We start from the raw sequence: 15710 nt of genomic DNA on the forward strand, positions 1-15710 counted from the left end.
CAGGGTGGTCACCCCAGCCGGGGCAGACCCAGTGGGCTGGGGGGGGTCCTCCAGCCCTGCACCCCGATGGGCTGGGTCCCCCTCACCACTGCTGTGCCCCCCCTGTGCCCCCACCCTGCTGTGGGGGGGGGAGGGGGGTCCTGACCCCCACTTTGCTATGGGGGGCTCCTGGCCCTCACCCCACTATGGGGGATGGGGGTCCCAGCCCCTGCCCTGCTATGGGGGGGGGGTCCTGGCCCCCACCCCAGCCCCCCAAATTGCTGCCCGGCCAAAAGTGCATATGGCCACGGCCCCCCAGCCGAGGCAGCCTCTCCCTGTGCAGCCCAGAGCCCCCTCCTCTCCTCCCTGCTCTTCCTCCTCCTCCTCCTCCTCCTCCTCCTTCCAAAGTGCAGTTAGTTTAATATTTTAGCCTCTCAGGGAGGGAAATAAATGCTTAAAAAATAATAATCTACGAAGAGAAGGACAATAAAGGGAACGCTCGACCGTCGGGGCCCTTCCCTGTGCAAACAAACAAAATTCGTCAAGTCCTGGGGCGGGGTGGGGGTGGGGGTGGCTGTTGGGGGGCACAGCAGGACCCCCACCCTGGGCGCAGCATCCCCTTGTCCTTACAGGGGGACGAGAAAGATTTGAGGGGGGGCCAGAATGGGGTTGTGGGGGCACAGGGTGGGGGGTGTCAGCCCTACACCTCCTGGTCCTCGAAGACCTCGAGGAAGAGGGGGGGGAAGAGCTCGGTGGGACACTCCACCTTCATGTGCAGGAAGCGGCTGGCGTGGCAGGCGCCGATCATCCGCAGATCCGTCACCTTCATCAGCAGCTTGGGCCAGAAGTGGGGAATGTTGTGTTTGCGGTAGTTGATGTAGTGCTCAAAGGCCAGCAGATACGTCTCCTGGCACTTCTCGATCTTCTCCACGCAGATCAGCCCCGTCCGGTCTGCAGGAAGCAGGGAATCACCATCAGGGCAAACACAGAATGGTTTGTGTGGCAAGGAAACCCAGTCCCACCCCTGCCATGGGCAGGGACGTGTTAACCCTACCCCAGGTTGCTTTAAGCCCCACGCATCCTGGCCTTGGACATTTCCAAGGATGGGGCAGCCACAGCTTCTCTGGGCAATCAGTGCCAGGGCCTCACCACTCTCAGAGAGAGGAGCCTCTTCCCAATATCCCATCATAATCTCCCTTTTTTAGTTTAAACCTCTCCTTGTTGTGCTGGCATTCTCTGCCCATGGAAGAGTCCCTCTCCCAGTCCAGCATCTGCAGGGATTCTCCCTCCCACAGGGCTGAGTGTCCCCCTGTGTGTTGGGGTGCCCACCCTACAGACCCACATCAGTCTGGCAGGGGTCCCCAGGGGACCATGATCCTCAGCCTGTGCTCCTTGGTACCAGGAACTGGGGTGCCCACCTCATGCTCCTGGAACCCCTCCCAGCCTGGCACAGCTGCCTGAAGCTCTGGGAATTGGGGTGCCCACCCTAATCCACCCCAAATCCAGGGGGGCATGGTTTCCCAGCCAACATAGCCTGAAGATGTTGGGGGGCTCTGGTGTCAGAGTGCCCACCCTACACACCCCGGGACAGTGAGGGCTCTGGGCTTAGGATTACCCACCCAATGCACCTCCAAATGATGGGGACTCTGGCATCGGGGTGCCCACCCAACACACCCCCAGGACAGTGAGGGCTCTGGGCTTTGGAGTGCCCACTCAATGCACCTCCAAATGCTGGGGGTGGTGGGCAATGGGGTGCCAACATAACAATCCCCATGGACAGCCTCTGGGCATGGGGGTGCCCACCCAACTCCCCCTGAAGCTGCTGGGGACCTCTGGCATCAGGGTGCCCACTCAACACCTCCCCAGGACAGTGAGAACTCTGAGCATCAGGGTGCCCACCCAACACCTCCCCAGGACAGTGAGAACTCTGAGCATTGGGGTGCCCACCCAATACCTCCCCAGGACAGTGAGAACTCTGAGCATCAGGGTGCCCACCCAACACCTCCCCAGGACAGTGAGAACTCTGAGCACTGGGGTGCCCACCCAACACCTCCCCAGGACAGTGAGAACTCTGAGCATTGGGGTGCCCACCCAACACCTCCCCAGGACAGTGAGAACTCTGAGCATTGGGGTGCCCACCCACCACACCCTCCAATTCCCTGGGCACTGGGGCGTCCACCCCATCCCACCCATCACCCACTACCTGAGGACATGAGCAGCACAGCCTGGAGCAGGGCCACCTCGGTGTCGTCCAGGTTGAAGGCAGAGAGGGACTTGCCCAGGTCGAAGATGGCATCGGAGACGACGCCGAGGCCGCCGTTCTTGAGCTGCTCCCGTTTCACCGCCATCTCCCCGCTCAGCGTCAGCGTCTCGCTCTCGGGGTCGTAGCGCACGGCCGCCCGCAGCGACATGATCTCCATGCAGCACCCCTTCAGCAGGATGATCTGGTCCTCGCAAGGCAGCTGGGGGGGCACATGGGGGAAGTTTTGGGGGGTTTGGTGTGATCAGACACTGGGCAGACAACCCCAGACCTCCCAAAGTCCCCAGGCTGCTGTTACCTCTGAAAACATGGGCAGTTTTTTGGCAAAGTCGACCACGCGGGTGATGGCCGGGGTGATGATTTTTGTAAACTCGCTGAATGCCTCCAGGTCGACTTTGTCCCCGTCGGGCATGGAGGCCATGGGGGACTGGCCGATGTCCTCAGGCTGTGGGGGACATGGTGGTGTTGGGGAGGTGTGATGTCACCCTGTGCCCCCTGGGACCACCATGGTGGCATTGGGGCGTACAGTGTGACCGTGTCACCCCTGGCACCCCCACGGCTGACGGGGCATTGGGGTGTGGTGGACAGTGGGGTTTGGGGTGCAGTGTGACTGTCACCCTCTGGGACCCCCACGGTGGGCAGTGGGGTTGGAAGAGTGGTGAGACCATGTCCCACCTTGGGACACCCACAGTGGACAGTGGTGTTAAGGGGTGAGAGTGACCGTGTCCCCCCTGTCTGGGACCCCCACAGTGGGCAGTGGTGTTGGGGGTGTGGTGTGACCCTGTTCCCCCTCTCTGGGACCCCCGGGGAGCCGTGATGTGACCCTGCCCCACCCTGGGGCCCCCATGTCACCGGGAGCAGTCGCGGCAGGGCTGGTGCAGCAGCCAGGAGAGGGAGCTGCATGACAGGGACAGCGACAGGGCCAGTGGCAGGGCCAGGGCCATCCGCGGGCACAGCTGTCCCCTTCGGTCACTGCTCACCCCTGAACCCTTCGGGGGTGATTTGCTCAAGGACACTGAGCGATGTCCCAACCCCCCTCGACTGCCCAAGGACACCTGTGACATCCCAAACCCTGGCACTGCCACCATGTGTGTGCTGAGTGTGCGAGCGCTCAGCAGATCCCAGCTGGGGCTGAGGGCAGGGTGGGGGGGCTGAGGTGGTGACAGAGACCCTCCACTGCATCCCCTCACCAGGAATTTCCGCTTCTGCTTCCAGTGGCTGCCCTGGGCATTGGTGCTGCGGTGGGCTTCTGTCACAACGTGGATGAGCTCCCACTCCTCGGCGCTGGGGTTGGGGCGATGCTGCAGGGACTTGATCATCTCCTCCTTCCGCCGCCGCTCCCGGTTCTCCTCGATCAGTTTCCTCTTGGCTACCCGCTTGGAGTCATCCAGCACCACTGCCGGGACCCCCGGCATCAGCCCGGATCCCCCCAACCATGCACCCCATGGCTGCACCTCACAGTGACCCCCAGCCTCCTCCTGTGGCTGCTCCGGGCACCCCAACTCGTGCCATAGCACCAGGACCCCAACCCACCTCCCAAAAGCCCCCCCACTATCATCTGGGACCCCCCCTCATCAGCCAGAAGCCCACATTCCTGCATCCCACCCCACTGCTGCACCCCAGCCTGGTCCTGCAGCTGATCTGGGTACCCCAACGTGCCCCACAGTGCCAGAACCCCCAACCTGCCCCCCCGTGCCCCCCAACTCACAGTCCATGGCCATGCCCACGGAGATGCACTTCTTGAAGCGGCAGAGCTGGCACTGGTTGCGGGTGATCTTGTCGATGACGCAGCACCCATCGTATTTGCAGGAGTAGGTGGGGTGCAGGTTCTTCTGGATGGTCCGACGGAAAAATCCCTGGGGAGGGCGCAGGGGGTGACAGAGTGAGCCCTGCTGAGCCCCCCTAAGCCCCCCAGGCCCCCCTGCCCCAGCTCACCTTGCAGCCCTCGCAGGTGATGCAGCGGTAGTGGTAGCCGGTGGCCTTGTCCCCACACACCACACACTGTTCATCTTTGTCCAGGTAACTAGGGATGTACCCTGTGGAGACCCTCGAGTCAGAGACCCCCAGGGCACCCCGGGGCAGAGGCCCACCAAAGCAGGGACTCCTGGGGTGCTCCATGACAGGGATTCCCATTACAGAGACCCCCCCAGAGCACCCCACGACAGAAATTTCCATGTCAGGGGTCCCCAGGGCACCCCAAGTCAGTTACCATGACAGGGTAACCCCAAGGAACTACAAGTCAGGGACTCCAGGAGCACCCTGTACCAGTGACCCTCCCACATACCCCGTATCAGGGACCCCCCAGAAACCCTGAGTCAGGGACCTCTCTGCACGTCCTGTATCAGGGACCCCCCCAGAAACCCTGGGTCAGGGACCTCTCTGCACATCCTGTATCAGGGACCCCCCCCAGAAACCCTGCACACCCCACATCAGAGACCCTTGGCACCTGCAGCACCAGGGACCCCCCTTACACCCCATGCCAGGGATGCCCAGCATGCCCTCCTCTCTCTGTGCCTCAGTTTCCCCTCAGTCTGCACCCACCACTGTCTCCCCCACCACCACCCCTGCCCCGGCACGGGAAGGGTTAACGCTGGGGGTGTGTGGGGGGTGCCCGAGCCCCCCGCACCAATAAAGCCCCCATTATCCCATTATCCGGCTGGGGAGCGGCAGCGGGGGGGTCCCCGTCCCCCTGGCACACAAAGACCCACTGTCCCCGCCATTGTCCGGGGTCCCCCTGCCTGGCAGCCCGGGACCAGCCCCCCTGCAGAGCCCCCCACCCTCCCCACCACCACCGGCTCAGGGAAACTGAGGCACGGATCATCCACGATGCACGGGGGTGGCCCCCGACGTCTCCCCCAGCGGCCCACCCTCGTATTTTGGGTGGGCTGGAATTGAAAATCCCCGAGGGGTGGAGAGGTGAGGAGAGGGCTGGATCCTGGATCCCCCATATAGAGCACCCGTAATTCGGGGGGTGTCCCCAGCACCCCCACACGCACCCGGGATCCCCCAAACCCAGGCGTGGGGACCCCTGGAGCCCTCTGCAGGTGCCGGCTATGGGGGTCCCCGGGTGTCCCCTCCCTCAGGGAGCGGGGCTGGCGCAGGGGACGGGCGGAGCTGGACGCCCGGGTTCCCCCCGGGCCCCCCCGCTCCCGGTCCCGCCGGCGCCGGCCGCTCCCCGCCGGGGAATGGGGCAGGGCGGGGGGCAGCGCCCGCGGGGCCCCCCTTATCGCCCACCCCGCCCGACAGCACCGCCCCGAGCCACGGGGCGCCGGCGGGGACGGGGGGGACTGGGACCCCGGGAGACCCTGCAGGGGTTGGGGTGCGGGGGGCACATGGGAGTGGGGTATGCGCGGGATTTTGGGGTGCCTGGAGACATGGGGACCTCGGGGTGACACACCGGGGTGTCCGTGGGACGCTGGCAACGACGTGGAGCTCCTGGGGTGCACACAGGGGACAAGGGGTGTCCGTGGGACTCTGGGGTTCATAGACGTAGGAATGCTGGGGTGCCCAAGGGCGACAAGGCGTGTCCATAGAATTTGGGGGACCCAGGTGACACATGGGGTGCTCAGGGGATCCTGGCAAGGACTCGGGACCCCCAGAGTGGCCACCAGGGAGACTTGCAGAGCCCGGCGAGCACGGGGTGCTCCGGGGGGGCCCAGCAGGGCCTTGGGGTGCCCGGGGGGTTCAGCGGGTGCCGCGGGTCCCCGTACCTGACATGCTGCTCTTCACCAAACATTGGCTGCTCTTTCTTTTGCGCTTCCCATCCAGCCACCTGCGGGAGTGGGGGGGACAGGCTGGGACGGTGCCCACGGATTCCCGCTGCCCCCCCAAATTCCCAACAGCCCCCCAAAATCCCCCTCGGACCCACTTCTCTGCTGGGAAGTGGGCAGCTCCCGCCCGGGGGTCCCAACGCGGCGATGTCACAGGTGGGGTCCGGTCCTGGGGTGCGGGGGCGGGGGGAGGAGAGGGGCCTGGGGATCCCCCCCACCCAGAACGCCCCTCCCGGGACCCCCCCCCGGGACACGGCACCGCCCCGGGGGGGCTGGGACCGAACTGGGGGGGGGGAAGGAGGGGAAGGGAAAGGGTGGCGGGTGGGGGAGGGGAAGGGAAAGGGTGGGGGGTGGGGGTGGGGCGGGGGGAAGGGTGGGGGAGGGGCGGGTGGGGGAGGGGCTCATTCACAGTCAAAGACAAAATGTCCTTTTGGCTGAGCGGGGAAGTGACGTCATCGGGGGCTCAGCCAATGGCGGGCGGCGGGGGTCCGCGCGCGCGCCCGTCCCCGCGGGGGGGGGGGCCCGAGGCCGCGGGGAGCGGCACCTGCGGGGGGGGCGGGGGAGCCCCCCGGGGACCCCACACCCCTCCCAGGGGGGCTCCAGCCCAAGGTGACCCCCGGGCAACCCCGAAATAGCCCGATGAAGGGGGGAAAGAGGGGCCCCCGCGGGGAGGGGCGGCTGGGAGAGGCACGAGTGGGGTGGGGGGGGACACCATGGGGACATGTGGGCGTGGGACACAGGGACACCTGGGCATGGACGCACCTGGTGACATGTGGAGTGCAGGGGGACACCCAGGACATGGGCACGTGTGGGGATACCCAGGACATCAGGGCACAGGGACACTTGGGGACATGTGGGGTACAGGGGACATCTGGGGTACGGGGATTCAAAGGACATGGGGACACTCATGTTTGGAACATGCATGCGGACACATGGGGTGGAGGGGGACGCGGTGGGCACAGGGGTGCAGCGGTGGGGACACAAGGGACACCCAGGACACACGGGGCACGGACACATACATGACCACGCAGGGACACACGGGGACACAGGGAACACCCAGGGCACGGCCACATACATGACCATGCAGGGTTGCATGGCGACACCCTGAGCACGAGGACACCAGCGACACAGCAGGCACAGGGACACACCAGGCACGGGGATACAAGGGACACAGTGGGCACTGGGGTGCAGCAGGTATGGGGACACTTGGGGACACACACAACGCTCGGACACGGAGGGCACAGCCAGGTGCAGGCCACGCGGGGATGCGCAGGGACACGCCAAGCGCAGTGCCACAGTGTCCCCGTGCTGGGCTGGGGGCTCACCGGGTGTCCTCTGGCTCCGACAGCGGGTCCAGGGTGCTGGGCTTCTGTTCCATTCACCGCAATTCCATCAAGGAGCGCTCAGCACCGACCGAGGGGGCTCCGGCGCCACGCGGGGGCCACGGCGGGGGGGCCACGGCGGGGCGACCACGGCGGCGGCGGGGCCACGGCGGGGGGCTACGCCGCGCACCCCATGGTGCCCCTCAGTGCTCAGCACCGCGCAGCATCCCGGGCCGGACCCTGCGGGACAGCGGCGTCAGCACGGACCTCCGGAACGGGGAAAGAGGACCAGCCGTGCGGGACACAGAGGGGACCCCCAGGGAGGGGTGTGGACCCATGGGGGAGCTGTGGCTACCGGGGAGGGCTGGGTGTGAGTGTGCAAGAACGTGCGGAGCGTGCAAGGGCGCCCAGGGCTGGGCAAGGGCATGAGGGACGTGCGAGAACACAAGGAGGGAGCGACGTGCAGGGTGTGTGCGACAGCAGCGGGGCTGGGCCAGAGGGCACAGCGGGGTGAAATGCACAGGTGTGCAAGCTGAGAGAGCATTAACGGACTGGAAGAGCGGGCACGGTTGTGGAAGAGCGTGCAGAGATGTACGGGAATATGCACAGGCGTGCAAGTGTGTGTACGGGTGTGCCACGCTGTGGGAGAGCATGCACGGGTGTGCAGGGCACGTGAGAGTGTGTGCACGGCTGTGCAAGAACGTGTACAGGTGTGTGTGAGAGCATGCACAGGTGTGCAGGGCTGTGGCAGCATAGAAGGCATGTAAGAGTGTGTGCAGGGCTGTGCAAGAGCATTCACAGGTGTGTGCACAGGCGTGTGCAGAGGTGTGTGCACAGGCGTGTGCAGAGGTGTGCAAGGCTGTGTGAGTGTGCACAGTGTGGGTGGGTGTGCAAAAGCACACCCGGAGGTGCAAGGCTGTGTGAGAACATGCCCAGGGCTGTGAGCATGCAGCACAGCACAGGGAGCTCCCCCCGCCCTTGGGGCAGGGCTGGGGGGGCCCCCAAGAGGTGGGGGGAGCCCGTTGGGGAGGGGTGCAGAGGGCAGCCCCTCACCACCCAGGGAACCCCCTCGGATGCTGCACTCGGGAGCCAGGCTGAGCCCTGACGTGTTCATTGCACAGCTGAACCCCCAAATCTGGGGCAGACTTGGTGAGGGGGGCGACCTTGGGGTGAGGGGTGACTTATGGGGTAGGTGGCGACTTACGGGGTGGGAGGCACCGGGGGTCCAGGCGATCCCTCCTTTGCGAGCTCTGCTGTGGCAAAGACACGTTGTGGGGGTTCAGGGCACGGGCAGCACCGGGGGGCACCCCCCGACCCCCCCCCGTCCAGCACCCCGCGACGGGGACACTAAAGCACGACAGCGGTGGCACCCCCGGCTCCTCGTGCCCACCCCGTTCCACATCCCCATCACGACAGGATGGGGGGCCCTGCTCAAAGCCCCCCCGTGACCCCCCGGTGACCCTCCCGGCGCGGAGGGGTGTGAGGGGCGCGGGGGGCCCGCAGCCCGCGCCGGGGGGCGGGGGGGCGGCGGCGGGCGCGGTGCCCAGCCCCGGGCTCCTCCGCTCCGCGCGGGGACAGCAGAAAGTAGGTCACGTTTGTCTTGGCCGCCACAGAAATTCCTCCGGCGGATTTAAAACGCGGCGGACGGGGCTGGAGGCCCCCCCCCCCATCCCGCCCCCCGACACCCCCACGCTAAGGGGCGCTCCGGCTGGCCCCCCCCTTGCTGCCCCCCAAACGAGGATACCCCCGACCAGCGAAGGGCGGGGGGCGAGGGATGCTGCACCCATGGGTGCACAAAGCACCCCGCGCCGCACGGGGGTCCCCCAGAACGCCTGAGGAGGGGGCGTCACCTGCACCAGCCTCTTCAGGGAAACTGAGGCACCGCACCGCACCCCACCATGCCGGGGTACACTCCTCGCCTCGGGGGGCTCATGGGGCCTGGGCGCCCCTCGCCGCAGCCTCAGGCCGGCTTTGGGGCTGGCGGTACCTATAGAGCTAGGGGCTGCAGCAAATGTTTGTTCCATATGGGAACGGCGCGCGGAGAACTTCCAAGTATAGGCACTGGCAGGGATCCAGAGCTGCGCGGCCCCCGCCGGGCACCGGCCCCCCCGCCGCCCCCCGCCCCTCTCCCCCGGGACCCCGCGCGCCGGCGGAGCCCCGACACGCTCGGTGCATGTGTGGGGCTCGGGGTGCATCGGTGAAACCACTGTGGGGTGGAATACGGCGTGTCCCCAACGCCAGTGTGCGGTGGGTGGGCTCGGCCACCCCGCCTCAGTTTCCCCATTGAGGTGGCCTGTTGGGTGCAGCCACAAACGGGAGAGGCTCAGGGTTAAAGCCGGGGGGCGGCGGCGTTAGGTCGGGGTTCGCCACCCCAGCGGGACCCCAGCAGGGCCCTGGCACCCCCGGCATCAGCGGCACCCTGGGATCACCCTGCGGAGCCTGCGGTGCCGCTCCAGGAACCGTCACTCGAGGAATCCCGGGCGCGCTAGGGCGGCCCAGACAGACAGACAGACAGACACGGGAGGCGGCTCTTCTCCTCCTCCTCCTCCTCTTCCTCCTCCTCCTCCAGCGGGACACGTGTGATGAGCGCAGTCAGGTCTCAGCCCACCCTGCGCCGCCGGCACCCAAACCTGCGCGTCCCACCTGCAGCACCAGGTGCTGGGTGGGTGCTGGGTGGGAGCGGGGTGGCAGCCAGCGGGAGCCCCCCCGGCTCCCCCCCAGCCCAGCCCCACGCCCAGGGGAGCGTTTCTGCTGAGTCGGGTGGTTGCAGGCAGCTGAAAACAACCCGGGGGCAAAGTCCGGGGCTGGGCCGACAGCGGGAGCCACCTCGCCCCAGCAGGGGCAACCAGCACCCCGCTCCCCATAGACCCCACCCCGGGGACCCCGGAATGGGGACCCCAGACAATGGGACGCCCCTCCACAAAGGCATTGACCGCCTCCATGCAGCCAGACGTGGGTCCCGGATACCGGGGCCGCCCCACGGGGCCACTGCCACGTCCCTGCCCCCCAGCACAGATGGGCTCCGGGGGTCCCAGCACCCCCCCAGCGCAGCTGCCAGCCGGGTCAGGGAGGTGAGGGCCTAAGCGCTTTAGCCACGGTGCCAATTAGTGTGATTAGCACGGGCGGGGGGCAGGGCAGACCCGCGGCCAGCGGCCATGCGGGCACCGGGGCAGTGTCACCGCGGGTACCGTGGCATCAAGGTGGGCACCAGGGCAGCATCCTGGTGGGCACTGGGGCAGTGTCACAACGGGCACTGGGGCAGCACCACGGTGGGCACGAGGCTGGTACAGATCTGCTGCTGCCTGGAGAAGCGTGGCTGCACCGGCTGGCAGGACCATGCTGCGGGAGTGCGGCCAGGCACAGGGCACCTGCCGTGCCACGGCTGGCAGCACCCGGCACGCGCCGATGCCCGTGTGTGAGGCTGTGCCAAGTGCCACACGCGTGTCTGCGTCTGGTGCTGTTCGCTCATCACACACCTGTGCCAGTGCCCAGCACACCTTGCCCAGTGCCACAGTGCCCAGTGCCGTGGGCACGTGTGGCAGTGGGGACAGTGCGCTGTGCCGTGCTGTGCCGTGCTGGGACGCTGCAGGAATCCCAGGCATGTGCAGCAGCTGGGCAGCCCGAGCAAGGGGGATGCCACGGGCCTGACATCAGGGCAGCCCACCCAGAGCCCTGCATGGTGCCCCCTCCCCACACATGTGGGGTGTGGGCTGTGCTGTGGCACAGGATGGCTGAGCCCAGGTTTGTGTCCTTGCTGTGGCTCACGGTTCAGAGAAGCCACCACTCGTATGACAGCTGGCGGCTGCAAGGCTGGTGACCTGTCCCAACACTGACTGGACACCCAATGTTGTGGCCTTGAGCCTCCAACGGGTCCTGTGTTTGACGGGTCCTGCATCATCACAGTGGGGACCTGCACCATGACCTGCCCTGGCCCCACAGCACCCAAAACCCCCACAGGATTCCCAATAACACTACACCCAACCAAGGCCACACCAGCCACTCCTTCCTACAATGTCTGAACACTCAGCTGTGCCTCCTTCTCCCCATCCCAACTCAGTTTCCCATCCCACCAGAGCTGCCTGGCAGAGGAAGAACCACACTCCCATATCCCCAGCACCGTGTCCCATGTACCAGCACACAGGATGTGCCTCATCCCTATGTCACTGCTTGTCCAGGCCACGAAGGTCACCCAACAGGGACCCCCGAGCACCTGGTGTGTGCTGAGTGTGCCCAGCCTCAGCTCTTTGGGGTGGCTGCGGGCCCCGAGCCCCGCGGGGTGCCCCTGGCCCCAGGAGGTGTGCCGGGACGCCGGGAGCTATTCTCAGCCCTTGGCACGGCATGGGACGTTTCTAAATCGGGGGCTCCGGTTCACGTGCACGGGGACGGGGCGGGGGGGAGGCTCCTGGGTCCCCTCCCCGGGGCCCCTGCTGGAAGGGGGAAGGCGGCCGCCACGAGGTGCCCAGCGTAGGCACTGACAAGGGGACACAGGGACACGCACCGGGACATGGGAACGGGCACCGGGACACAGCACCGGGACCGCCCGTGGGAACCCGTCCCCCCTGAAAAGAGGACGCGAGGGACAGGGACAGTCCTCGCAGTGTTCCTGCAGTCACCCGACCCCGTCCGAGGGTCTGCAGCGCAGGGGACATCCCGAACGGCACCGCCCCTGGGGGCTCGACCCCGCTGCGCCCCCCGCCCGCATCCAGCCTGAGCGGGGCCCTGGGAGCGCAGCCCGCGCCCGCCTTCGCCTACACCGCATCCCCCCTTCTCCTCCTCCTCTTCCCCCCCGGTTCGGAGGGGGACCCAGGCGTCCGGCCCCGCCCCCACGCACCGGCGGCTGCGCGGGGTCCGGCGGGGCCGGGGGTCCGTGGGATGGGACCCCCGGGGCGGCCCTGCCGCTGTTTCGGTCTCTGCTGCCCCGGGAATGCGCTCGCGGGGCGAGGAGCAGAGCAGGGGAGGGGGTCCCACTTCCTGCAGCCGCCGCCCGTCAGGAGGGGTCTGGGGGTGCGTCCGCAGCCCCCCCGTCCCTGCTCCGCAGGGTGCGGGACACCGGGCGTGTACGGCCCGCGCTCCCCCATCCGCGAACCCGTGCGCGGGGCGACCACGCCGCGGCCCCGCGAAGGTCACGGGTAAGGGGTGCCGGGGAGAACCCCCACGCGAGGATCCCGCTCGGCCGGCCCGCGGGGCCCGCACCATTGTGGGGGGCACACGCACCCGCACGGCACTGCCGTGGGGAGGGGGGGACGCGCCGCGCCCCCACCCTGCGCCAAGACCCCCGGGCAGGGGAGCCCCCCAAACCGGTTCCACCGGGGTTTGCTCGCGCCCCACGGCGGCCCCAGCCCCCCTAGCGCTCCATCGGAGCCGCGGGGGTCCCCGGTGCCGTCGGGGGTCAGGCGGGGTGAGTTGCAGCCCGGCCTCCCGGTGCGGCTCCCGGTGTCGGTGCCGGTGGCAGCCCTCGGCGGGGGGGTCACGGCTGAAGGTCGCGGTCCCGGGGTGACCTTGGCCGTGGTGCCCGCCCGCCCTTGCCTCAGTTTCCCTGCATCTCACAGTGGGGACGCGCCAGAGTCCGGTTGAGATCGCATCCCTAACCCCGAAGCGACACCGGACCGGGGGCAGGATCCGCCCCTCCCGGGGCTGGGGTGGGGGACACCCCGCGGGACCGCGGGGCGCCGTGCAGAGGGGAGCCCCCGCCACGCCCCGCGCCCCGCTCAGGGCGAAGCCTGTGGTGCGGGGCTCGAGGTCCCCCCCCCCGCCCCGCTGCACCGGGGACGCCCCCCCGCTGCCCCCGCCCTAACCGGGAGCGGCCGAACCGCCCCCCCCCCCACCCCGCGCTCTGCTCTCGGCGCAAAAAAAAAAAAAAAAAAAAAAAAAAAAAAAAAAAATTAAAAAAATATTTTAAAATTTAAAAAATAAAAAAAAAATCGCAGCATTCCTGCCGCCCTGCGGGGTGGGTGCGGGGGAGCGGACACAAGGGCCCCTAAAACCCTCACGGACACCCCACGGCGCCGTCACGGCCCGGCCGTCCACGGTTCCACCCCCCCCAGCCGCGACAGGGCCACGGCCTGCCCACGGCCCGGCCCCGCGACCTGCCCACGGCGCGGCCCCGCGCCCATCACCGCAGAGCCACGCCGCGGCCCGGACCCCGCCACGCCGCCACGCCACGGCCACGGGGGGGCCGCGGGGCCGGGGGGCCACGGCCGGGGGGGGCTGCCCCCGTGGCGTGGCGTGGCGGGCGGGGGGCAGCGCCGTGCCCCGCATGCAGCAGTGGTGGGTGCGGTGGGAGTGGGGGGCGCGGTGCCCCCCCCCCCGCCCCCACGGGGGAACGCGGCCCCCCCGCCCCACGCCAAACGCCCGGATTTTCCAAGAAAAAAATCTTTCCCCGTGTTTTTTCCTCGCGGTTCGCGGCCCCCGAGCCTTCGGCGGGTCCCGAGCCTCCCGACCCGATCGCTCCTTACCCCCCCATTCCACGCACCGAACTGCGCCCGTGCTCAGCCGGGGGGGCCCGGGGGGGCGGCGGTAAACAACCGGGGGGCGGCGGGGCCGCTCGGGCCGGCGGGGCCGCTCGGGCCGTACCTGGTGGCGACGGCGGCGGGCGCGGAGCGGCGGTGCGGGGCGCGGAGCGGGGCTCGGAGCGGCGGTGCGGGGCGCGGAGCGGAGCGGAGCGGGGCGCAGCGGCGGCGGCGGCGGCGGCGGCGGACGAACGGCGCTGGCTCCTCCCTCCCCCGGCCCCGCCGCCCGCCCGCTCCGCTCCGCCGCGGCCGCAGCCCCCTCCGCCGGCCGCAGCCGCTCCCTGCACCCGCCGCGCCCGGCCCCGCGTGGGGACCCACGGGGGAGCAGCGGGGTCCGGGCGTACCGTGGGAGGGTGACCCCGGGATGGGGGGCGCGGGACGCGGGGATCACGGGGTGGGGACGGTGGCCGTGGCTGGGTGCGTGATGGGAGCTGTGCTCACGGGGATGTGACAGCGACAACGAGGACGGGGGGTGGTGAGCACAGGGTGGGGGGCTGTGCGCAGGGGGGGCGAGGGGAGGTGCCCACGGGGGTTGGGGATGGCACCCACAGGGAGCTGGGGACGGTGCCCACAGGGTCCCCGGGATGGTGCCCATGGTGGGGTGCCCACAGGAACTTGGAACGGTGCTCACGGGGATGTCGTGACAGTGACAACGGGGACGGGGGATGGCGACCACAGCGTGAGGGGCTGTACCGAAAGGGGGGCTGGAGGCCCAGGGGGATGCCCGTGGCAGGGTGGCGATGGTTCCCGCAGGGACTGGGAACAGCACCGACGTGGATGCTGTGACAGTGACAACCTGGTGTCCACGAGGGCAGGGGACGGCACCCGCAGGGAGCTGGGGACGGTGCCCTCGGGGATGCTGCGATAGTGACACTGAGGACTGGGAAGGCTGCCCACAGGATTTGGGGACAGCACCCAGGAGGGCCTGGGACGGTGCCTTCGCTGGGTAGAGGTGGGGTGGAGATGATGCTCATGGAGATCTGGGACGGTCCCCACGGGGGTTGGTGACAGTGCCCACGGGGCAGAGGGCAGCCCCACACCCTGGGGTGCCCAGCCCGGTCCGGAGAGGGGCACACACCAGACACGGGGATCCCACCCAAATCCGCACCGCCCCGGGCAGGATCCGGCCCCGCAGGACACCCGCACGTCGGGGGGCCCTGCCCCTGCGCCCCCCGGGGGCTGTGTGGGGCTGGGGAGGACGGGCGCCGTACCCCGCTGTGGGGCCGGAGCCGGAGCCGCTGTGGGGCCGGGGATGCCGGCGTGCACCGGGAGCCTGGGGGGATCACTGGGGAGGGCGCTGAGGGTCGACCCCCGGAGCCCCCCAACCCGCCCGTGCCACCCCACCCCCTTCCCAGCAGCCCCTGCTCCCAGCCCCCCCTTTTCCTCCCCGGACTACACGTCCCGTCATGCCCGGGCTTAAAGCGGCTCTGCCCCCCCTTCCCACCCCCGCCCGGCGCCCCGCAGCTCGGCCCTGGGACCCCCGGGGGTTCAGCCTGGCTGCCCCCCACCCCCCAGCCCCGTGGGTACCCCCCCTCCCTGGGCTGCACAGGCGGTGCGGTGACACTCAGGGGATGAGGGGGATGGGGGTCCCCCGGGCATGAAGGCTTCTAGGAGAGGAGGGTCCCCAAGGGAGGAAGGTTTCCTTGGGAGGGGTGTACCCAGGGGATGGTTTCCCATACTCGGGGAGCGCAGGCAACACCCAGGGAAGGGGGGTCCCAAGGGCCAGCGGCTCTCAGGGCACACAGGGCGTTGCTCAGAACGGGGACAACAAGGGGACAGTGCCACCCCAGGAATGGTGATGGTGGTCCCCAGGTAATGAGAGTCCCCAGGCAATGGTGGCGCCTAGGGGATGGCGGTCCCCAGGGATGGT

General features: G+C 68.5%; 1 protein-coding gene across 2 annotated transcripts; it reads right to left on the reverse strand.

Annotated features, from left to right (window-relative positions):
- Nucleotides 1–49: 49 nt before the first annotated feature.
- Nucleotides 50–14036, reverse strand: THRA (thyroid hormone receptor alpha). Of its 2 annotated transcripts, none has more exons than XM_056512148.1 (10): nt 13905–14036; nt 8536–8581; nt 7335–7571; nt 5950–6011; nt 4175–4275; nt 3948–4095; nt 3430–3635; nt 2538–2684; nt 2183–2441; nt 50–930 (listed from the first exon to the last, which is right to left on the reverse strand). In XM_056512148.1, exons 3-10 carry the CDS (start codon nt 7385–7387, stop codon nt 680–682), a joined length of 1227 nt encoding a protein of 408 aa, XP_056368123.1. In that variant the 5' UTR covers nt 7388–7571; nt 8536–8581; nt 13905–14036; the 3' UTR covers nt 50–679. The 2 variants fall into 2 exon arrangements, with proteins under 2 accessions (XP_056368123.1, XP_056368124.1); XM_056512149.1 differs by having other exon boundaries at nt 8536–8584.
- Between the last annotated feature and the right edge of the window lie 1674 nt (nt 14037–15710).

Source organism: Oenanthe melanoleuca, chromosome 27, assembly GCF_029582105.1.
Source record: "Oenanthe melanoleuca isolate GR-GAL-2019-014 chromosome 27, OMel1.0, whole genome shotgun sequence".
NCBI lineage: Eukaryota > Metazoa > Chordata > Aves > Passeriformes > Muscicapidae > Oenanthe > Oenanthe melanoleuca.